Below are 19,126 nucleotides of genomic sequence, written 5' to 3'. Positions count from 1 at the left end.
GGGGTTTGAGGGAGTTTTGGGGCTGTGAGGTGCAGGGAGGGTGGCCTGTCCCCATGTCATTGTGTCCCCTTACCTGTTTGTGATGCCCCATCTCCTGGCTCCCACGCTGGGCTTGTGGGGTCCCAGCCGCCCCGTGCCTCAGTTTCCCTCCACCACCGGCCATTTCTGCCCCAATGGGGCCTGCCCCAGGAGGCCACGGCACAGCCAGGCTCCAGGCCAGCCGTGTGCCGGGGCAGAGTGCCAGGGAAGCCGTGTCCCCGCGGGGCGGCCATCAGCCCAGGCGTGCCACGAGAAACACCTCTTGTATTGACCGCGGTGCCGCGATACAGCGGAGAGGCCCTTCCCGGGGAGTCCCTGTCCCACCGCCGTCCCCATGGCGGGACCCCCCGACCCCCCGACACGGACTCTATAAGTATGGACACCGAACACCACGAAGGGAAGGGAGGAGCCGGGGCAGGGGGCAGCGGCAAGCGGAGGCGAGCGGCTGTGGGGGCGCGGGGGGCGCGCTGGGGCCAGGGCCGTCCCCAGCCCCCCGAGGGAGCGGCTCCCCGGGCTCAGCGCGTCCTCGGCGGGGTTGTGCTTAGCGTGTGCCAGGGAGGGGGATGCTCGGCCGGTCCCCTGCCCCAGCCCTGCTCCGGGGGCCTGGATCCGGCCGCTCCCAGCGCCGCTGCCGGCGGTGCCGCTGTCCGAGCAGAGCACGGCGCCCACGGGAGGGTCCCGAGCGTCCCGAGGGGCTCAAACGTGCGTCTGCATCCGCCTCTGCAGGGGCCGGCTGGGGTCTGAGTTTTGGGAAGACGACTGGGAGTGGTGGGAGGAGGACGCGGAGGCCTTGCTGGCCTTGTCGAACTGCACGTAGCCGTCCTGCTTGCCGCTGCTGCTGATGCTGCTGTCGCACTGGGTGTCGAGGAAGGAGCTGCTGTCGCTCATGGAGCCGCGCTGGAACTCGCGCTCGCACAGCTCGATGGAGCTGCTGCCCATGCCCAGCACGAAGCGCTGGCTGTAGTCGTAGAGGCGGCTCTGCCCGCTCAGGGTGCTGTAGATGTTGGTGAAGGACATGCCCGTGGGCACCCGCTGCTTGCCCGCCGGGCGCAGGTCGGCGGGGCAGCCCGACAGCGAGATGGTGGGCGTGGAGTGGTGCTCCTTGAAGGTGTTCACGCTGTAGTAGCCATTGGTGGGGTCCTGGGGAGTGGGAGAAGCGGGGCAGTTTGGTGGGGGCCTCTCTGGGTACCTCCCTGGGCATTTGGGGTGCCCACCCTGCCCATCCACCTGGGACATGTGAGACTCATCAGAGTCATGGAATATGGTGAGCTGAAAGAGACCCACCAGGATCATCCAGCCCAACTCCTGGTCCTGCACAGACACCCCAACAATCCCACCCACTCTCTGTCCCTCCTGGAGCTCTGGCAGCCTTGGGGCTGTGCCCATTCCCTGGGGAGCCTGGGCAGTGCCAGCACCCTCTGGGGGAAGAGCCTTCCTGATATCCAACTTAACCCTGCCCTGGTACAGCTCCAGCTGTTCCTTCAGGTCCTGTTGCTGGTCACAGAGAGCAGAGGTTAGAGCTGTCCCTCAGGAAGAAGCTGCAGAATGATGAGTCTCCCCTTGGTCTCCAGGCTGAACAATCCCAGTGCCCTCAGCTGCTCCACATATGAACCCTCCAGACCCTTCCCCATTTTCATAGCCCCCCTTTGGAGGACACCTCAACCACCAAACCATCCAGCAACATCCTCTTGTGCCACCAGTAAATTCCAATCTGCTCAGCCCCCTCCAGGCGGGGACACAAGTGCCCTTGCATGCCGCTGTCCTGGCACCACACCTTCGTGTTAGCTTTAAAAGCTGCTGGGGCCATAAAGCAGTGCCAGCATGCCAGAGCCTCTGTCCCGGCACAGGGACAGCCCTCTGGGACAGGCCACCACCGGGGACAAGGACAGGCAGCCTGGCAGCAGCAGCGCTGGGTGAGGCTCTGCCCGCTGGTGGGCACGGGGAGGGTCCCCAGCACCCCGGGTGCAGCCTCTCTGCCAGCAGTGGGGGGCTCTGAGCCCATTTCTCACTGGGGACACAGGCAGGCCCCAGGATCCAACCCACCTTCAGGTTTTGGAACTCCTTCTCCTCCTCCTTGAGCACCTCGAGCTGCTTCAGCACCGAGTCCTGCTGGAACTCGCCGCGGTCCATCTGGGAAAGGAGCAGGGTCAGCATCCAGCACCGCCCGCTCCCCATCATCCCCGGGCCATGGGGGCAGCCCCACATCCATCACCAGCCCCTGGGCACTGGGAAATTGCCACCGGCCGGGTTCAAGGACGTGCCCAGGGGTGCCCCAGTGGTGTCCGAGGGCAGACGCCCAAAAGCCACACAATTCCCTGGGTTACAGATTGTTTTTCCATGTTTAGGACAGAAAAAGGCAGGCTGATGCAGAAAACGAATTATTTACCGAGATGAGGGCTGGGGCTGCACCCGCCTGCCCAAAGCAACACCCCCAAAATCGTCTGGGTTTTTTTGGTGTTTTTTTTAATTTTTTTTTATTCCCTTCCTTTCATCCTTTCCTCCTCAGCTGAACTTGGCCGCCTCATTAGTTTTCCTTTGAAGGCTGGCTGTGATCGGGGAGAGGCGGAGAGGAGGGGCAAGGTGCACATTAATTACACCACAGCTTTAATTACCCTTCCTTCAGCATGCGGGGCTGTGCAGGAAGCGGGATAATTATCAACCAATTGCTCAGTTGCCTTTTTTTAGCTTCTCCCGTATCCACCCGACGCCTCCAGCCCGGCTTCTCTGGGATCAGAGCCCCACGTCAGCCCCAAAATCCCCTTTTATTGCCCAAATTCTCTCCTCTTTAAGATGGTAAGTGGCTGTGGAAATTCACCCCGCGGCACTTGCTGTTCATCTCCCGAAAGCCTTTGATGTGGCTGTTAAAGGCAATAAATTAAAGTACCTGAGTTTTCCTAGGGAAAAGAAAGCCTGTATCAGCCATTGATTTACCAGGATAAATACAAGTGTCGCCGAGGATTAAACGAGTGCAGCTAAAATGGGACGTGGAGGGGTTTTTTTGCTCTGCCAACCCCGGCGACCCCCTCGAGCCTCCAAAGCATCTCTGCAAAGGCAGACTGGGGATGTTAACCCTATCGGAAGGGTTTAACAGGTTGGAATGAAAAGGAAAAAAAAAAAAACAAAACATTTCTCCTTGGATTTTTTTTTTTTTGTGTTGGCGTGGATGACACAGGCCAGATCCAGAGATGGAGAGGGCAGAAGGGAGGTGGGAACCAAAGCAACAATCCCACTGTGACCAAACCTCCCTGGAATTAACGATGTCGGGTTTGATGGGGTGTTTGAAGGCATTTTAAGCCATTTATTTTATTGAAGTGATGATGGGAATGATCCAGGTACTGGGATGCTCCATGGGGACCCCGCCTGTCCCCTGTCCCCTCTGAATTTGGCTGCACCTCGTGGATTTGGGGACTGCAGGGAGTCTCCACATGAGGTCCACAAAGCGCCACCACATCACCGAACCTCCAACTCCCCCATTACAGCCGGTCATTAACAACTTTATTAAAGCTTTACACCGTTAATTAGTGGGCGGTGGGATCCTCGTTAGTGTGATTTCCTCTTTGTCATCACTGAGTCAACACCGGGAAGGGACCGACCTTAACTCAAGTTCACTCCATCACCAATATTAATGTGGATTATTAAGGGGGAGAGGGAAATAGATGGAAAAAGAGATGTCTAAGAGCCCTGGCATGGGATGCCCCATTGTCATTCCTGAACGTTTTTCCAGATCCATCCTCTCTCCAGCCAGGTGACAGCACCAATATGCTCAGGTTCACTCTATCACCAATATTAACAGGAATTATGAAGAGGGAGGGAGAAATAGAGATGTCTGAGAGCCCTGGCATGGGATGCCCCCGTCTTTCCTAGATGTTTTTCCAGATCCATCCTCTCTCCAGCCAGGTGACAGCACCAATATGCTCCTTGCCTGGCCGTACACCCAGCTGTGAGTGCCACCATTCCCCCTGCCAGGACCTCACCCTGCCTGGCACTGCCAGGCACCAGCAGCCCTCCCTGCCAAGAACAGCGGGCACCACAAAGCCCTGCCTGTGTCCGAACCCCCTGGTGCTCCTGGGTCAGCAGGGATGTGACAAACTGCACCCCTGACTGTCGCTGCCTCAGTTTCCCCCGCTGCAGAAGGCAGGGACTCCCTCCAGGTCCTGAAGCACCCTGTCTGTACCCCAAAGTACAGAGATAAACAGATTCAGGGAAGATTTCAAACCACAATTTTCAAGCCTGAAGATCTCCTGTTGGCAGAGTTCATGGAGGGAAGCATAAAGAGGGGCTCAGAGCAGGACAGGCTGACAGTATGTGGCATGTTCTTGCAAATACACAGCCAGCAAGGCAAAATGCAGCTGACAATAACTGCACTTGGGGGAAAAACTGAGCCCTTGCATGAACAGATGAAATAATTGTGAGTGCAGTTTCCCTGGATCAGTGCTCACAGCAACAGAGCTCCAGGCTGGCAGTGAGTGGTAACATTTTGTGTTTGCAGCCTGAGGGATTAATTTTCAGAGGAGATCTCCTGACCTTCAGATGGGCATGCCATTTGACCCAAGAAGTCTCCTAAAACCCACAGTGCTAACTTTTGTTCAAGATGCTCCCCACTCCAGCTCATGGCTGGGGATTTTGGATTCTTCAAAGGATTCCTGTAATCAGTGAGTGACAGGGACACTGTTCCTTCGTGACCTTGGGTCCCCATAGACTGTGAAAGATAGCTTCAACTGGCAGTGCTGGCTCCCCCTGCCCAGTGTAGTATATGATAGAGATAATTCATGCTATTAATGTATAAAATATTGTAAGATCCAAATCATGTCTTTTGACCACCCCAGCCTGGAGCAGTGTCTTATTCTTATTCATCCAGTTCCCGGATGATGTTAAGATAATATCAGGTTTTTTAAGGTAAGAACGGAACCTTCCTGGGTGATGATCACCGACTTCTCCGGGATACCAGGACCACTCAAGAGTGATTCTCACCTCGAAGATTGTATCTACCATGATGATTGGCAGTGCCACCGTGTTACATGTCAATACTGACTTCCCCGAAGTTCTCTGACAACATCCAGACACCTGGATTGGACTTTTGTCTAACTCTGCCCATGAATAGCCCCGGTTCTGCGTGTGAAGGGACACAGAGAACATTCGGTCATCACTGCCTCAGGCAGAATAAACTGTATAAGAGCTCGCTGAGCGAGGCAGCATTGGTGACCAGGGGAGACTCTGACATTCGAGGGTCAGATCTGTGTTCACCCAGCGCCGATCCCGGGCTCGACGCTGCCCTTGGCTGTGGTGGTTTTTGCCGATCGAAATTCTGTTTTGCTGACAATTTAATAAATCATTGCTAAATTTTCTTATAAGTTTGGCTCTCGATTGGATCATTTATAACACCAGGGAGCGCCTCCCTGCCCAGCAAAGCTCCTTCCAGGCTCTCCCAGCGCTGGGAGCAGCGGGCAGTGCCAAGCCCTCCGCTCTGCTCTGCAAGCGTGGAGCTCTCCCGCGTTCCACGCCACCAAACGGAGCCTCCGAGATGGAGAATCCCACAGGATATTAAATTCTTGGCTTTCATTAGTGGACACAATATGTTTTTTAAAATGCTGCTTCAGGTTTTCCTGAGTATCCTCCAGACGCGGCGGGCTGGAAGAGCCTCCCCCCGCCTCGCTCCAGGTTTAATTACAATATTTCCGCCTGGTTGGGTAATTGGATGCCACCCGGCAGCCCTTGTGCAGGCGAGATGTTACCAGGGTGAGTGAGGGATGTTGATGGCGATTCTCAAACAGCGACTTCCTCTGCTCCCAGGGAGGGAACAAGCCCATGAATAAAGAACCCCTCTGGGAATTCCCAGCTTGATGAAGCTTTATCACCTTCAAATACCGGCTCTGGCCTCGGCCGCCCAGTGATGTTGGTGCCCACCACAGGAGAGGCTGCCCGTCTTGTCCCACCTCCCCCAGAATGCTGCTTTGGGATGGGCTGGTGTCACTGGGAGGGGCTGGCTGGGAGGGAGGGATGCTCCCCAAGCCTCCTGGGCGAGGCTGGGTGTTGTGGAGATGCTGCTCTCTGCAGTTCAGATCCGCTCTGACAGCTCAGGGCTGCCCGTGCTTCCCAGGATGGGCACATGGAACCCCACGGGCACGGGGGAAGGCAGAGAAAGGGGCAGAGAAAAAGGGATGCTCTGCCCATTGGGCTGAAGATAGGAAGGAAAATCACCCAGAATGGAAATTCTGTTCCTTTGCTTTTTCCTCTTCCACCTGTCTGGAAAAGGTGTCTGGTGCTGATCACCTGTGAAGGCTATGAACAAACTGGGAACAACCCTTGGAGCAGAAGGATGGGTTGAAGGAGACAAGAAAAGATAAACCTGTCAGTGGATTGATTGTTTTGACTGTTCCACTCCAAATATGAACCACAGGTGATGCCTGGATCTGCCTGGCCACAGTGGGGCATGAATGATCCAGAAGGGAGGAATGATCCAGGGAAGGAGATCTCTGTGATGCCCCTGCCTGTCACTTCTGTCACTTTGGGATCGTCTCTCACTGCTCATGGCAGTGGGGATGGCTCCTTTGGGATTATCGGCCCCGTTCCACAGGTGGGGAGGCACGGGCTCCGATCAGCCGGGAACAAACCCATCCGTGCTAAGGGAGGAGAAGGCTGTGCCACCCCAGGGCTGACCATACTCATCATCTTCCTCCTCACAGCTGCCATGCCCGTGCAATGCGTCCCGCAGGAGGGAGAATGGTTTTGTTGCAGTTTATTTTTCCCAGGATCAAACCCTTTACCAGGATCCTTTGCCTGCAGCCACTGGAGCTGGCAGCCTTTTCCCTGCCCGCGGCACCGCCTGGCAGAACAGCTCTCGGAGCAGGGGGTGGAACGCCGCCGAGGCAATGTGAACATATGCAAATCAGCCAGCGTGACGCGGATCCTAAGGTGTTAATGAGTTTATAGATGCATGAATAATTCCTTGTGAAAAGCACGGTGAGCTGCCGAGGTCACAGATGGCTGGAGAACGACAAAACAGCGTTTGTGGGGCCGGAGAGTCCCGCTGGCACCCCGCGGGACACGGGGACCGAGCACAAAGGCACAAACGCGGCGCTGAGGAGCCTGAAATGCAGCAGGAGCAGCTCAGGCTGTGCTGGAGTCAGGGGCTGGGATGGGGTTGGGATGGAGAGCAGCGAGGAGCTGTTTGCCAGCGTGGCTGCTCCTCGTTAACATCCCCGTTAATGATCCCGAGCCCCGGTGTGGCACTGACACACAGCTGTGATGAACACCGTGAGGGTGAGATCACCTCAAGGGATGGAGATCCCACAGGACGCTCGCAGAAGGAAAATGGGGAAGCAGAGGGAATAATGCTGTAATAACAGGAGGAAGGAGAGCTGGAAAATCCCGGGGTGAGGGGAGGGAGTTGCTGGGCACTGCCCTCCTCCTCCTGCTGAAGAGGTCTCATCTCTCCCTATCAGCAAGAGGAAGGTTTTAACTTCCTTCCTTCCTTAACTGATCCTCCATTTCATTGACAAAGTTGGGATGTTTTATCAGGAACTGTTTGGCATCCAAGGCTGGGTGTCTGATGGCTGGAGGAGGATGCCCACAGCAGCTGTTGGACACAGCAAGGATGGGGATGAAGGACAGAGGGAGGGGGTCTCTGCAGACTCTGTGGAGAGAAGGAATTGGGGAGTATTTCCTGGGAACGTGCTTGCTGAGGGCAGATGAGGGTGGGGAGGCTCTGATCCAGGCAGGGGAGGGGGTTTGATGCCTTCTCCCTGCAGGTAGGATGTCCCAGCCGTCCCAAACCCTGCCAGCACCAGGGTCAGAGATCATGGACCATCTCTTCCAGCTCCCGAACGCTGCTGATCCAATTATGCAATTTCCAACTGCTGTATTTTCAGGAAAAATGCCTGGATTTGGCCAGGAAAGGGGAAGAATTGCCCTCCTCCAGTCCAGCCAGGCTGTGAGTCTCTGTTGTGTCACATCTGAAAGTGCTCAGCTTTAGGTGTGAACCCTGCTCACACTTACACAGTTCCTTTGTGCCGTGACCAAACCACCTCTCACCAGTCTGGCTGATTAACCAGAAGAGCTCCACAACCTCTCCCTCTAAGGCATTTTTTCCCAGCTCTCAAACAAATATTGTCATTTTTTCTGCACCATTTCCACTCTGCCTGAATCCTCATTGCAATGTGCCCAGCACAGCTCTGCTCCCAGCTTCACCAAGGCACAAGCTGATGTCAAATCACCCCCTGGCTCCTGCAAATAACCTAAGAAAACCCCCAGGATGGCTTCCAAGATCCTGTGCTTGCGCTCCCACCACCATCCTCTTTCTTGTTCACTCAGAGTGTAAATGTTCCCTTCTGCTGAGGCTTTGTGTGTGCTTCCAGTTATGGTCTGGAGTGGGATTTGGGATGATCCCAGATGCCCCTGAGGGAGCCAGACCTGGGCTTGGCACTGCTGATCACACAGATGATGTACAGGGTCCCATGGAGAGAAAACTTGTCATTTCCCTTCATCCCAAACCCAACCCCAGCCTCCTCTGTCCTTCCAGCCTTGCAAATCCCACCATGGACTTGCAGATTTCTCAGGGCAAAGCCCTACTGGGAACGAAGGGTCTTGCACAGGAACTGCAGTGGTGCAGGGATAAGTTGCCAGATCTCCTCCTCCTCCTGCCTCATTGTTTGGAGGCTCCCTGGCTGTCTAAACACTCTGGCAATCCTGACAATTTCAGCAAGCAATTCCACCCACTCTACGATGATCAGCCTTGCCTTCCCACCAGGCATTCACGGAACAGCTTTTGCAGGCAGGCCATACAAGTGCTGCCCAAAAAATTGAGATTTAGAGGAGGAAAAAAACCCACCCAGCAGCCTAGAAAGCAGCCACTGGCTTCTTCAATCCCTTCCCCCTTTCCCATCTGCTCTTTTATATCTTTTTTTAATTCAGGATTCTTTGCCATTTTTCAGCTTGTATTTGTCACCAGCAAGTGAAAGCCAAGGCACACTGGGGCTGAGCCACAGAGAGCAGTGACCAGAGCACGGAGAGTGGTGAGGATGCACAAGATGCATTTCCCACATCTCAGCCATCCTCCTCTTGCCCTGCTGTGTCCGTCGGTCCCCTCGGGTGAAGGCAGTGATCTTGGGAAGGTGACAGCTCCCCGGTGGCCTCGGGAGGGTGACAGCTCCCCGGGGTTACAGACCCAGGGACAGGATGGCCTCACACCCAACCCTGGGCGCAGCCTCGCTGGGTGATAAGCTCGTTATCACCCCGTGCTTGCCCTGCCCTCTGCAGCTTTCCAGCTGTGAGGTGGCAAATTTGCTTTGCAATTAGCCTGGCAAAAAAACCCCTTCACTCGAGATGTTTTTATGGCAAGAGAAGGTGGATCTCGAGAACAGCATTTTTGGAAGAGCATCTTTGCCTCGAGTGGTTATTAGGGGGCTGAACGACACGTGTCTGGGTTTGTTACCACCAAACCTCGCCCGGAGCAATCACCGGGGGAGGGAAGGAATTCCTTACCATCAGCTGCTTGATGGTCGGGTGCTCCTCCGCCTCCCTGCCCGAGGCCGGCTCCTTGTGCACGATCTCCACGCGGATGTCGTTCTTGGCAGACACCACACCCTTGAGATCTGCAGAAAGAGGGAGAGGGACAAGGGGCTCAGTCCGACCTTCTGCAGGGACATTGTCGCAGACATCTTTTCATTAAAAATCCTTTCCTTAAGATTTTTTCCTTCTGAGAATCTGAGAGGCCTCAGAAACACAATGTAAACAATGGTTATCTGCTGCTGTGGAATGCAACAGGTGCATCTGTGATTGGTCTCGGGTGGATGTTTGGAATTAATGGCCAATCACGGCAGAGTTGGCTCTCTCTTGGTCTGAGCCACAGACCTTTGTTGATTCATTCTATTCTATTCTTAGCTAGCCTTCTGATGAGAAATTTTCCTTCTATTCTTTTAGTGTAGTTTTAATGTGATATATATAATAAAATAATAAATCAAGCCTCTGAAATATGGAGTCAAATTCTCATCTCTTCCATCATCCAAAGACCCCTGTAACCAATGTCACAGGACATCACTGAGGACTCCTGGCAGCACCTGAGAAAATAAACCCGGCTCAGCAAACCCACTGGAGAGCTGGAGGAGCAATATTTGTGTTGCCAGAAGGTATGGACAGCTCAGACTCCTATAGAAATTCCTTCTGGAGCTCACGATTTTGAAAAATGCATGTATTTTATGATTGGCTTTTTGCAAATATTAAAATGAATATTATATGTGTTGTGTTAGAAGGTAATGCTGTATTAATTCTCTTAAGTACTGTGTTAAATATAGTTTTAGGTTATAAAAAATGTTAAAATAGAAACTATGCTGTGTAGGATACTTTTTTAAAGAAAGGGCTCACAGCGAGATAGCAGCCACAGGACACCTGAATCTTTCAGAGAAAGAGAATTTATTGCCCTCTTATCAGAAGAAACAAACTTCTTCCCGCCTCCAAGGCACTGTTAGGATTCAGAGGAAGATGTGGATGATGACCAGACAGAATCCTGTATTTGAATGGAATTTATGCATCATGTATGAGGTGCATGAATATGCAACAGGCTGTTGCTTTTAAGGGTTAATCCTTTGTTAACGTGGGTCCTTTTTCCGGCTTGTACTGCACAGAAAAAGGTACCCGGACATCTGTAACTCTTGCTCTCTATTGTCTCATATTGTCCTAATTCAAATTGTCCAAATTATTATTACTCTAATTGTATTACTATTTTGATAACCATTTTATTACTTTTAAACTTTTAAAATTTTAAAAACAAGTGACTGGCGTTTTTCACGCAGTGCTGTTGCCAGGGGCTGGGCTGTAGCAGAACTGCTCCCACAGGCAGTGAAATCATTGTCCAGCCTGCTGATCTGTGGGAAATCCTGCTCCTGAGGGATGGGCCAGCTCTGCCCAGGCCCTGGGAACCCCTGAGAAAAGCCTCCCCCAGTCTGGGGTGCAGACAGCACATGGAAAAGGCCAAGCAATGAGCACAGACATAGCCAGGGACAGTTTTATCATCTGCAGGCAGCCTGGAAATGACAATGAGAGGAGAGAGAAACATTGCTGGAGAGACTCCCTGCCTTCCCTGAAGGTGTCAGGCGTGCTTTGAACAAGTCGTTCCAGCAGGAGGAAAGCGCGGAGCAGCGGGAGCAGAGCGGCGGCGCAAGGCCGAGATGAAAAGCAGAGATGGAGGCAAATCTGAGCACCGAGACCTCAACAGCTTTGAAGCTGTCCCCCAGCCACAGACCTGGCTCTCACCTCACAGGATGGCTGTGCCAGCCCTCCCAGACCCAAAAACTGCCTTCAACCACCGGTTTGTCAGATCTACCTCCAGCTGACGGATCCAGCAGCGCCCTGCCAAGCCAGGATTGTGGGGAGCAGTCCAGAAAAGGCTGGAGCCCCGGGAGATTTATCTCTAAACCAAACTGAATGATGCAACCGACACCAGCTCGAAGCTCTGTCTTGAATTCATCTCTCTCAGCATCCCCTGCCCCCCACAGCCCCCAGACCTCGCCAAGTCTCAGGGCACAAGGCAAAGTCTTTCAGTGGGAACTTACTACAGCTTCTTTTTTTAATGTTGTCCTGCTGGGACCACATTCCTGGTGCTGCAGCCTCTGTCTTTAATCACAAGGAGATGCTAATCAGTGTCTTGCAGCTCCTCTCCCAGGAGTGCTCCCCCTCAAATAACTCTGGGCCGTTAAGTCACTGAAGATACAACAACAGATGCGCAGTAAATTTTTTTTATTTTCCAGAGCCTCCAGGCTTGGTGTGTCTGCACCTGGTCCTTTTTTTTTTGCTGCATTTTCCCAAAACATGGTCAGGAATTGCTGTTAGTTGTGGTCAGTGCCTGGGGCAGGAGATTCCTCTCCAGAGTTACTCTGGGTCACTGAATCCTCCTGACACAACAGTGCCTTCAGCCTGCACCAGGTTGTTGTTATAAATGATGGCACAACGCTCCAGTATTTGTCTTGGGAGAGGAATCTGCAGTCATCCTGCAGGAAATGAGTCCTTCTCCTGCTATCCAAGTGCTCTGTCAATCCCATCATTCCTGAGCTGATCTGTGTAATAACTCTGCACATACACACCACTAACAGGGATGAAATTCCTTTCCTCACCTTTCAGCCTGGTGTTCCCACCCTCCTGCCACCAGAGACAGTGGCCACAGCATTCAGCTGGCATCAGCACCTCAAAACTGGGGTGAAAGCCCATCCACCAAGATGGATTAACAAGATATTTATTACTCTGCTTGTTTGATTTGTCATATATTGGTGACTTGTTAATAATGTATGTATGTAAGCTTGTGTTGTAGAGGGAGGACCCTGGTTACTCATTCTAGCATTAATTCTCGTATTTAAAAATAGGTTAGCCTGTTAATGGGGAGGGAGTCATAAAGTTCTTATATTTTTGTAGTGCAGAGCTTTAACTCACTCTTTGTTGATGGCTGCTTGAGGGTCCACAATGTAATTGGGAAATCAGTATTTATCAGCTCGTAGAGATTGTATTCTTTTTTAAAGGAGCTGTACCCCCTTTAAATAGCCCTTAATTCGCTTCATTAGGGTTTGTGGGTATTCCTTGGAGAAGAATTAAGAGTGAACTTAGATTTCACATCCAAGTCCTTCCCTGCAGGACTCTGCACCCTGAGTGTCACTGGGCTCTGGTGCAGCTGCTGGTGCTCCCAGTTCCCTCAAACCCAAGGAGGGACTGTTTTGGCAGCTTCCAGTGGCTTTTGGAGCCAGGTGAAGGGGAACAGAGTGGGCTCAGTGCCACCAGCACCCCATGCATGGATCTCAGGGTGGGGAATCCCACCTGCACTCTGGATTTGCTGCTATCCCCAGCTGGGGCTGGCTCTTCCCTTCCCATGAGGTTTTGGGGAGAGAAGGGAGATCAGGGCAGGGATCTTCACTGATCTCTTGGGTGATCTTGTGGTGGTGTTCACAGGGGTCCCAGGAAGAGAGAAGAGATGAGGATCTTGACTCCATGTTCAGAAGGCTTGATTTATTATTCTATGATACATATTATATTAAAACTATACTAAAAGAATAGGAGAAAGGATTTCATCAGAAGGCTAGCAAGCAAGAAGAAGAATGGAGTGATAACAAAATCCTGTGACTGACCAAGACAGTCTGGACAGCTTGACTGTGATTGGCCATTAATTAGAAACAACCACATGAGACCAATCACAGATGCACCTGTTTCATTCCACAGCAGCAGATAACCATTGTTTATATTTTGTTCTTGAGGCCTCTCAGCTTCTCAGGAGGAAAAATCCTAGCAAAGGAATTTTTCAGAAAATATCAGAGCTACATGATCTCTTACTGATTCTGATCCCAAATGAAAGTGGCAAGGAAGCCTTGTAGGGAGCACAGGGACCCCTGCCCTGGCCTGGGGAGGCTGCTGAGCTCTCCCCAGGGAATCACACTGCCAGGGGAGCAGCAGAGCAGGGAACACTCCCAGACACAGCAGCCTCTGATGTATTGGAGACCAAAAAACTTTTTCTAAACAGGATAGCACCAGAAACACAGCAGAGAAAAGGGAATTCAAACCCTGCCCCCATGTCCCCAGTGCCTTCTTTCCAGAACCTATATTCCCAGCCCTGGTGAGGAAAATGCCTCTTTTTCCTGATTTACCAATGGGTTTAATAGCACAAGGCACTTGGCTGGGATAGCCTTGTCCCCTCTTGGCTTTCCCCTTGAAGAGCAGCCCATCTTTGCATGCCTCCAGCTTGTGAGGATCTAAATCCTGGCATTTCCACCATGTCTGGGATCTGTTGTCATGGCATTCCTGTGAAATTGTGTGTCCTGTAAAGAGCCCTGCACCATCTGGTTCCATCAAACAAGAGAGAAATAATGAACCACACGCTCTCAGTTTCTCTGAAGGATGTGGCATGGGGAAAAAACTGCCCATGGACATGGGAACACAGCTTGGCCCTGCTTCCTTCAGGTGCTTGCATTGTCTCTTGCTGCCAAATGACATCAAACTGGCCTGGTCTTGGGTGCTGTCCATCAGCAATCCTTCCTCAAAAAGCAAGATAAATGACTTCCCCTATTTAATTCATTAATTCTTGCTAATGGAGGCTGTGGGAGTTCAAAAAAATGGGATAAAGCAGGGAGAGGCATCATTATCACACTGAAAATTAAACACATTTCTGCAGTGGGGGGTCGTGTGTCCTTACTGAATCCAGGAGCAGCCTGATGTCTTTGATGGCTTACAAAGGGGGAAAAATAAATCATCAATTAAAAAAAACCATCAAAGGGGGAAAAATAAAAGAACAACAATTGGGTTTTCTGGCAACCACGTGAGGAGTTTGGCATCCTGGAATCCGCACCATGTGTCTGGCGCGCCGGGAGCAGCGCCAAGGATCTTCCTCCTCTCCTCTCCCCAGAGGCTTGGAATGCTCCAGACAACCACACTCTTCTCCCTCCTGCTTTGGTGCCTTTCCACAGAGCCAACAATCCTCCTTTAATTTCCCGGTGTCTTTGTAATGAGGCCAGACAATGCTGCACTGCTTCCCTCTCCTCCGCCTGTACCTGTTTCTAATGTCACTTTAACTTGTATTCCCACTGCAGCCAGACTCCAGAATGCACAAGTGCCATGAAAAACCCCTCTGCTGGCTGGCATTCCTGCCAGGAATATGCATGTCAGGAAAACTGGAATTAAAACAGAAGCAGAACTGTGGAGGGTTTTTAAGCACCGATGTGGCACAGTGAGGATGCTTCTCCCTCTTGTACCTCAGGATTCCTCCAAGGGAGAGATTAAGAGGTCCCCTGCACACCTCCTTAGCTGCTAACAGGGATCAGCAGTTACCCTGCCATGTCTTCCATAAACCCTTCCCTTTTCCCACAGGGCTGCTGTTTGCAGCAGACACTTGGTAGACCAACAGGAGAAGCAGCTTGTGCAGAGAAGTGAATTCAGTAAATTGTGTTGGTTAATTCAGGCTCTGATTTCTCCCTGCTCCACTCGATTCACCCTCTGCCCAGAGTTGTCCCCCCAGCCCTTCCAAAGGGGACAGCGAGGTGGGGGTGACTGTTCCATTGTTATTTCAGGGTTCACCTCAGAACCTCGGGTCCTTCCCCTGCAGATTCCCTCCCAGGTGTGTCAGTCCCCTCTCCTTTCCCCTCCCTGACCCCTCCCAGCACTGTCTGTCAGTCCTGGCATTCCAGAAGGGAATTGGCAGATCCAAAGGATGCCCTCTACCCCTGGGGGCATTGGGCCATCCAGGTGTCCTTTGTCCCTTTGTCCCTCCCCTCCTGTCCCTGCTTGGTGGCTCCCTGCCCCTTCCCTGCCCCTCTCCCTGGGTTCAGAGGAACAGCAACCACGGGCTCAGGGAGTTCTGTTGGAGCTGCTGCTGCATTCAGAGGCCTGTGGGCCAGAATAAAGCTCTGGATCCAAACCCTCCATCAGAAACTACTCCTTTCCTTCACCATCGCCTTAAAGCTTCTCCAGCAGAGGGAAACCTGAGGAGCAGCCCCTGTTATGGGGGGAAGCTCCATCCCAGCACCACCAGAGCTCCTGCAGGCCTGGACTTGTCCCCACGGGCCCAACTGCAGCACCCAGCCAGCCCAAAGTGTCTGTGGGGTGAAACACCACACACCCAGGCAGCCAAAAGTGTCTGTGGGGTGAAACACCACACACACAGGCAGGCAAAAGTGTCTGTGGGGTGAAACACCACAGTGCTGCTGTTTGGTTCAGCAGCAGGGCCAGACAAGCTCAGGCACATCCCATACACGATATTGGTGATATTTCAACATGTGACACTTACTCCTCTGGGAGCGGGCGCAGCAGAAGGCGACGATGGTGGCCATCAGCACCAGGAAGGCCACACCGGCCCCCACGGCCACCCCGATGATCACCGCCATGGGCACCGACTCTGCAAGAGCAAGGAGAGCGAGAGTGAAGCGGACTGAAGGTCACAGAGGGGCCTTTTCCCTCAGGGGCCCACCCTGGCTATTGGCAAGAGGCTCAGTGATGAGCCCAGAGAGGGTTTTGGGGCCTCCTTCCCTGCTCCCCCATCCCTGCATGATGATGTTGGCACGGGCTGCCCATGGGACACTGCAGTTTGTACAGCCCTGCTCGTTCTGTGCCTCAGTTTACCCTGGGAGGAGAGGGGGGAGCCAGAGGAGCAGATTAGTGACTGCTTTGTTAATACCCTGAGGTTAATAAATGAGCTTCTCTAAAGGATGAAGTGCAAAAGAAGACTGTGTTAATATTATAAAGAAAGAGAAATGACATCTGAGCAGGCTGATGGATGACTTAACCCAAGTCATCATTCACAGCCCCTCCCTATTTTATATCCCAATTTCTTGCCTTCTGTGGCTTATCAACTGTCATCCTTCCAAAATTCCTGAGGGTGCTACAAAGCCTGGGACAGGAGGGATGGCCCATGCTGGGGCTGAGCACTGTGGGGTGGGATGTGTTGGCAGGGTCTGGGGGAGGCAGAACACCCTCACATCCTTCTGCCTACAAGAACTCAGTCACCAAATTCCTGGGGGGGATTTTGGGCTGTGGCTCAGCCAGCAAAGCTGATTTATCTACACAGGCCCTGACAGCAGCTTGTGAGGTGTGGGGAAGGTGGAATGGGAAATCGCATTTATGGTGAGGGGTTCAGATTTGGACCCCCAAAGCCTTTTTATCTTCCTGCCCTGTCTCTTCAGTTCCACCAGGCACAGCTCTGACTTTGCAGTGAGTGTTAGGTTGGATTAAGGAGGGGCAGCAATGGGCAGCACTCACACTGTAGGACACCACAGCTGAGGATACCACAAATTGCCTTCCTTGGCTGAGATGATAAAGCTGCATCCCAAACACCCTCTCTCCTAAAGCTGCAGGTATCTCTAGGTCCCCATTCCTCTCTTTCTAAACACTCTGTAGGATCTGGTGAGCCAGAAGAGGGATAACTCTGTCGGGGATGGCCAGATAAGGTGGGTGAGTCCTCACAACTTTCCAGGACACCTCCTTGGAAGGTGTTTCCTCCCTGGAGGCCTTGCCTTGGAAATGGATGGGATGAATTTATGGAAAAATGTATGCAGAGAGGTGGTTCTCCTCAGAGGTCTGTGCAGATGGGGACATGGATGCTGCTGGACCCTGGGGACACAGAGGGTGACCCAGCTGAGAAGCAAAGCCCAGGGGTTGTCCCTTGACTGGGGGACACAGGAATCATTTCCCATTGCCCATGAGTGTGGAGCTGGGGGTGGGCACGAATTTCATCCTGGACCTGAGAGCACAGATCCCACCTGTGCCTTCCATCCTTCCCAAGGGGGGCACACCCCTACTGGTGGGATTTGGGGCAGTTCTCATTCCACCAGCATCCACTGTGTAGTCAGCAAAGGGTGTCATCCTTGTTTACTCTATCCCAGGTGGGACAGGGGAGATCTAAAGGAACTTCATGGTACCCTTAAGCCATGGCTGTGGAGCTCCTGGGTCCTGAGCCCTAATTTGGGAACTGCAGGTGATAAACATGTGGTGCTGATTGAGTTCAGGCTCTGCTCACACTTGATCAAACAGAACTGATGTTTCTCACTTTGTGGCTTGCTCATGGATTTCCTGCTTGGGCTGCTGGTCCCTTGATGTGTCACATGCCACTCAAGCTGGGCCAGTGTGACATAACTCAAGTGGCATTGAACCAATCCATCACCAAACCTCTGGGAGTGCCCAGGTGGTGAAAAGGCAAATCCCCTCAGTCCTCTGCTGGACAGCTGCTGCAGCTGGGTCCAGCTGCTCCAAGAAGCTCACCCTAAAATCACCATCCTCCAGCCCAGCAGCTGGGCCATGGCATGAAGTAACCAGGGATTTCTGAGGCTGCCTGCTAGGCAGTGCTCCTGCCAACAGTGGCAGCTCCTCATGGGATGTTTTTGGTCTTCCAAGGGGAAAATGGAGCAAGGGGCTGGAGAGAGAGGAGCCCTGGGAGGGCTGGCTGGCTCTCAGCTCTGGGGAATGGGATCTGCAGGGCAGAGATCAGAGAGAAGCAGCTGGTGATGGGGATGAAGAGCCATGCAGGGAATGGGGTGGGGAAAATGTCCAGGGCTCTCCTGGGCTGGGATAAAGGAAACTGCAAAGGGGCAGTGACAGAATGGTGGGGATGGTAAACTCTCCTGTAGGGCTGGGTGAGCTGAGGGAGGTGCAGATTGCTGGCTCCCCCAGGAATCCTGCTCTGGGGCACAGGATAAGGAACCACAAGGGCAGCACAGGATGAGGAACCACAAGGGCAGCACCTCCTGCAGATCTGCCCCCAGATCCATCCAGACCTGCTCTGGTGCCAATGGATGCTGGCCATCACTCTCCCACTATGCTGAACCAAGCTGATGTCTGCAGATGACCCTGGAAACATGTACTTTCCCCTCTTTGTTTTTGTCCCAAAGCAGCTCTCTGTGGGACTTCTGCAACATTTTAAACACGTCTGAGTAAGAGCATCCCCCTTCCAGTGCCTGGGGAGCTGGGGCAGGAAAAGTGCTGGTTTCCAGAGTGGGTCAGTGGCACAGGGGGCCTGGACCCCTCCAGCTCCCCAGTCCTGCCCCAGTCACTGCCCTGCAGCTCCCTGCAGCCCTGCCTGCCCTGCCTGCCCTGGGGAGAGCTGCCGGGCCAGGAGGAGGACGCTGGGCCCTCAGGTGTGGTGGTGCCTGGGGACAATTCACATTCACCGTCAGCTCATGATTTCCATACCTGCTTGAATACCAGCTCCTGATTTCATTTCCGTACCTGTTTGAAAATAAAGCAAGTGTCCACAGCCTTGCACAGCCCACGCGCCCACCGCACCTTCCTGAGTGCTCAGCCCTCTACTCTGCTCTGCTCTGCTCTGCTCTGCTCTGCCTGCTCGGGGGCTGGCCCTGTGAAGGGGACCCTGTGATGTCCCCTGGCCCGGGCAGGGCTGTCCCCTGTGTCACCCTGGCTGGGGCAGGGCTGTCCCCTGTGTCACCCTGACCTGGGCAGGGCTGTCCCCTGTGCCACCTTGGTCTGGGCAGGGCTGTCCCCTGTGTCTCCCTGACCTGGGCAGGGCTGTCCCCTGTGCCACCTTGGTCTGGGCAGGGCTGTCCCCTGTGCCACCCTGCAGTGTCCCCCTGGCCCAGGCAGGGCTGTCCCCTGGGCTGGCCCCTGTGTCACCCTGCAG

The 19,126-nt window shown here is 53.3% G+C and overlaps 1 protein-coding gene across 3 annotated transcripts in view; it reads right to left on the bottom strand.

Annotated features, from left to right (window-relative positions):
* Nucleotides 1-54: 54 nt before the first annotated feature.
* Nucleotides 55-19,126, bottom strand: part of KIRREL3 (kirre like nephrin family adhesion molecule 3) — a 413,001-nt gene continuing 393,929 nt past the window's right edge. For 2 of the 3 annotated variants that reach the window (XM_059488439.1, XM_059488441.1), the window contains 5 exons: nt 18,682-18,717; nt 15,788-15,895; nt 9,520-9,629; nt 2,083-2,169; nt 55-1,179 (listed from right to left, as the gene is read on the bottom strand). In XM_059488439.1, the coding sequence (XP_059344422.1) occupies nt 736-1,179; nt 2,083-2,169; nt 9,520-9,629; nt 15,788-15,895; nt 18,682-18,717 (785 nt within the window). In that variant the 3' untranslated portion in view covers nt 55-735. The remainder of the gene's footprint in view (nt 1,180-2,082; nt 2,170-9,519; nt 9,630-15,787; nt 15,896-18,681; nt 18,718-19,126) is intronic. The other variant, XM_059488440.1, reaches the window with a different exon arrangement.

The sequence above is a fragment of the Ammospiza nelsoni genome, chromosome 24 (assembly GCF_027579445.1).
Source record: "Ammospiza nelsoni isolate bAmmNel1 chromosome 24, bAmmNel1.pri, whole genome shotgun sequence".
NCBI classification, from domain to species: domain Eukaryota; kingdom Metazoa; phylum Chordata; class Aves; order Passeriformes; family Passerellidae; genus Ammospiza; species Ammospiza nelsoni.
Note: the sequence above shows the minus strand (reverse complement) of the source record. Positions and strands in the feature narration are given on the sequence as shown.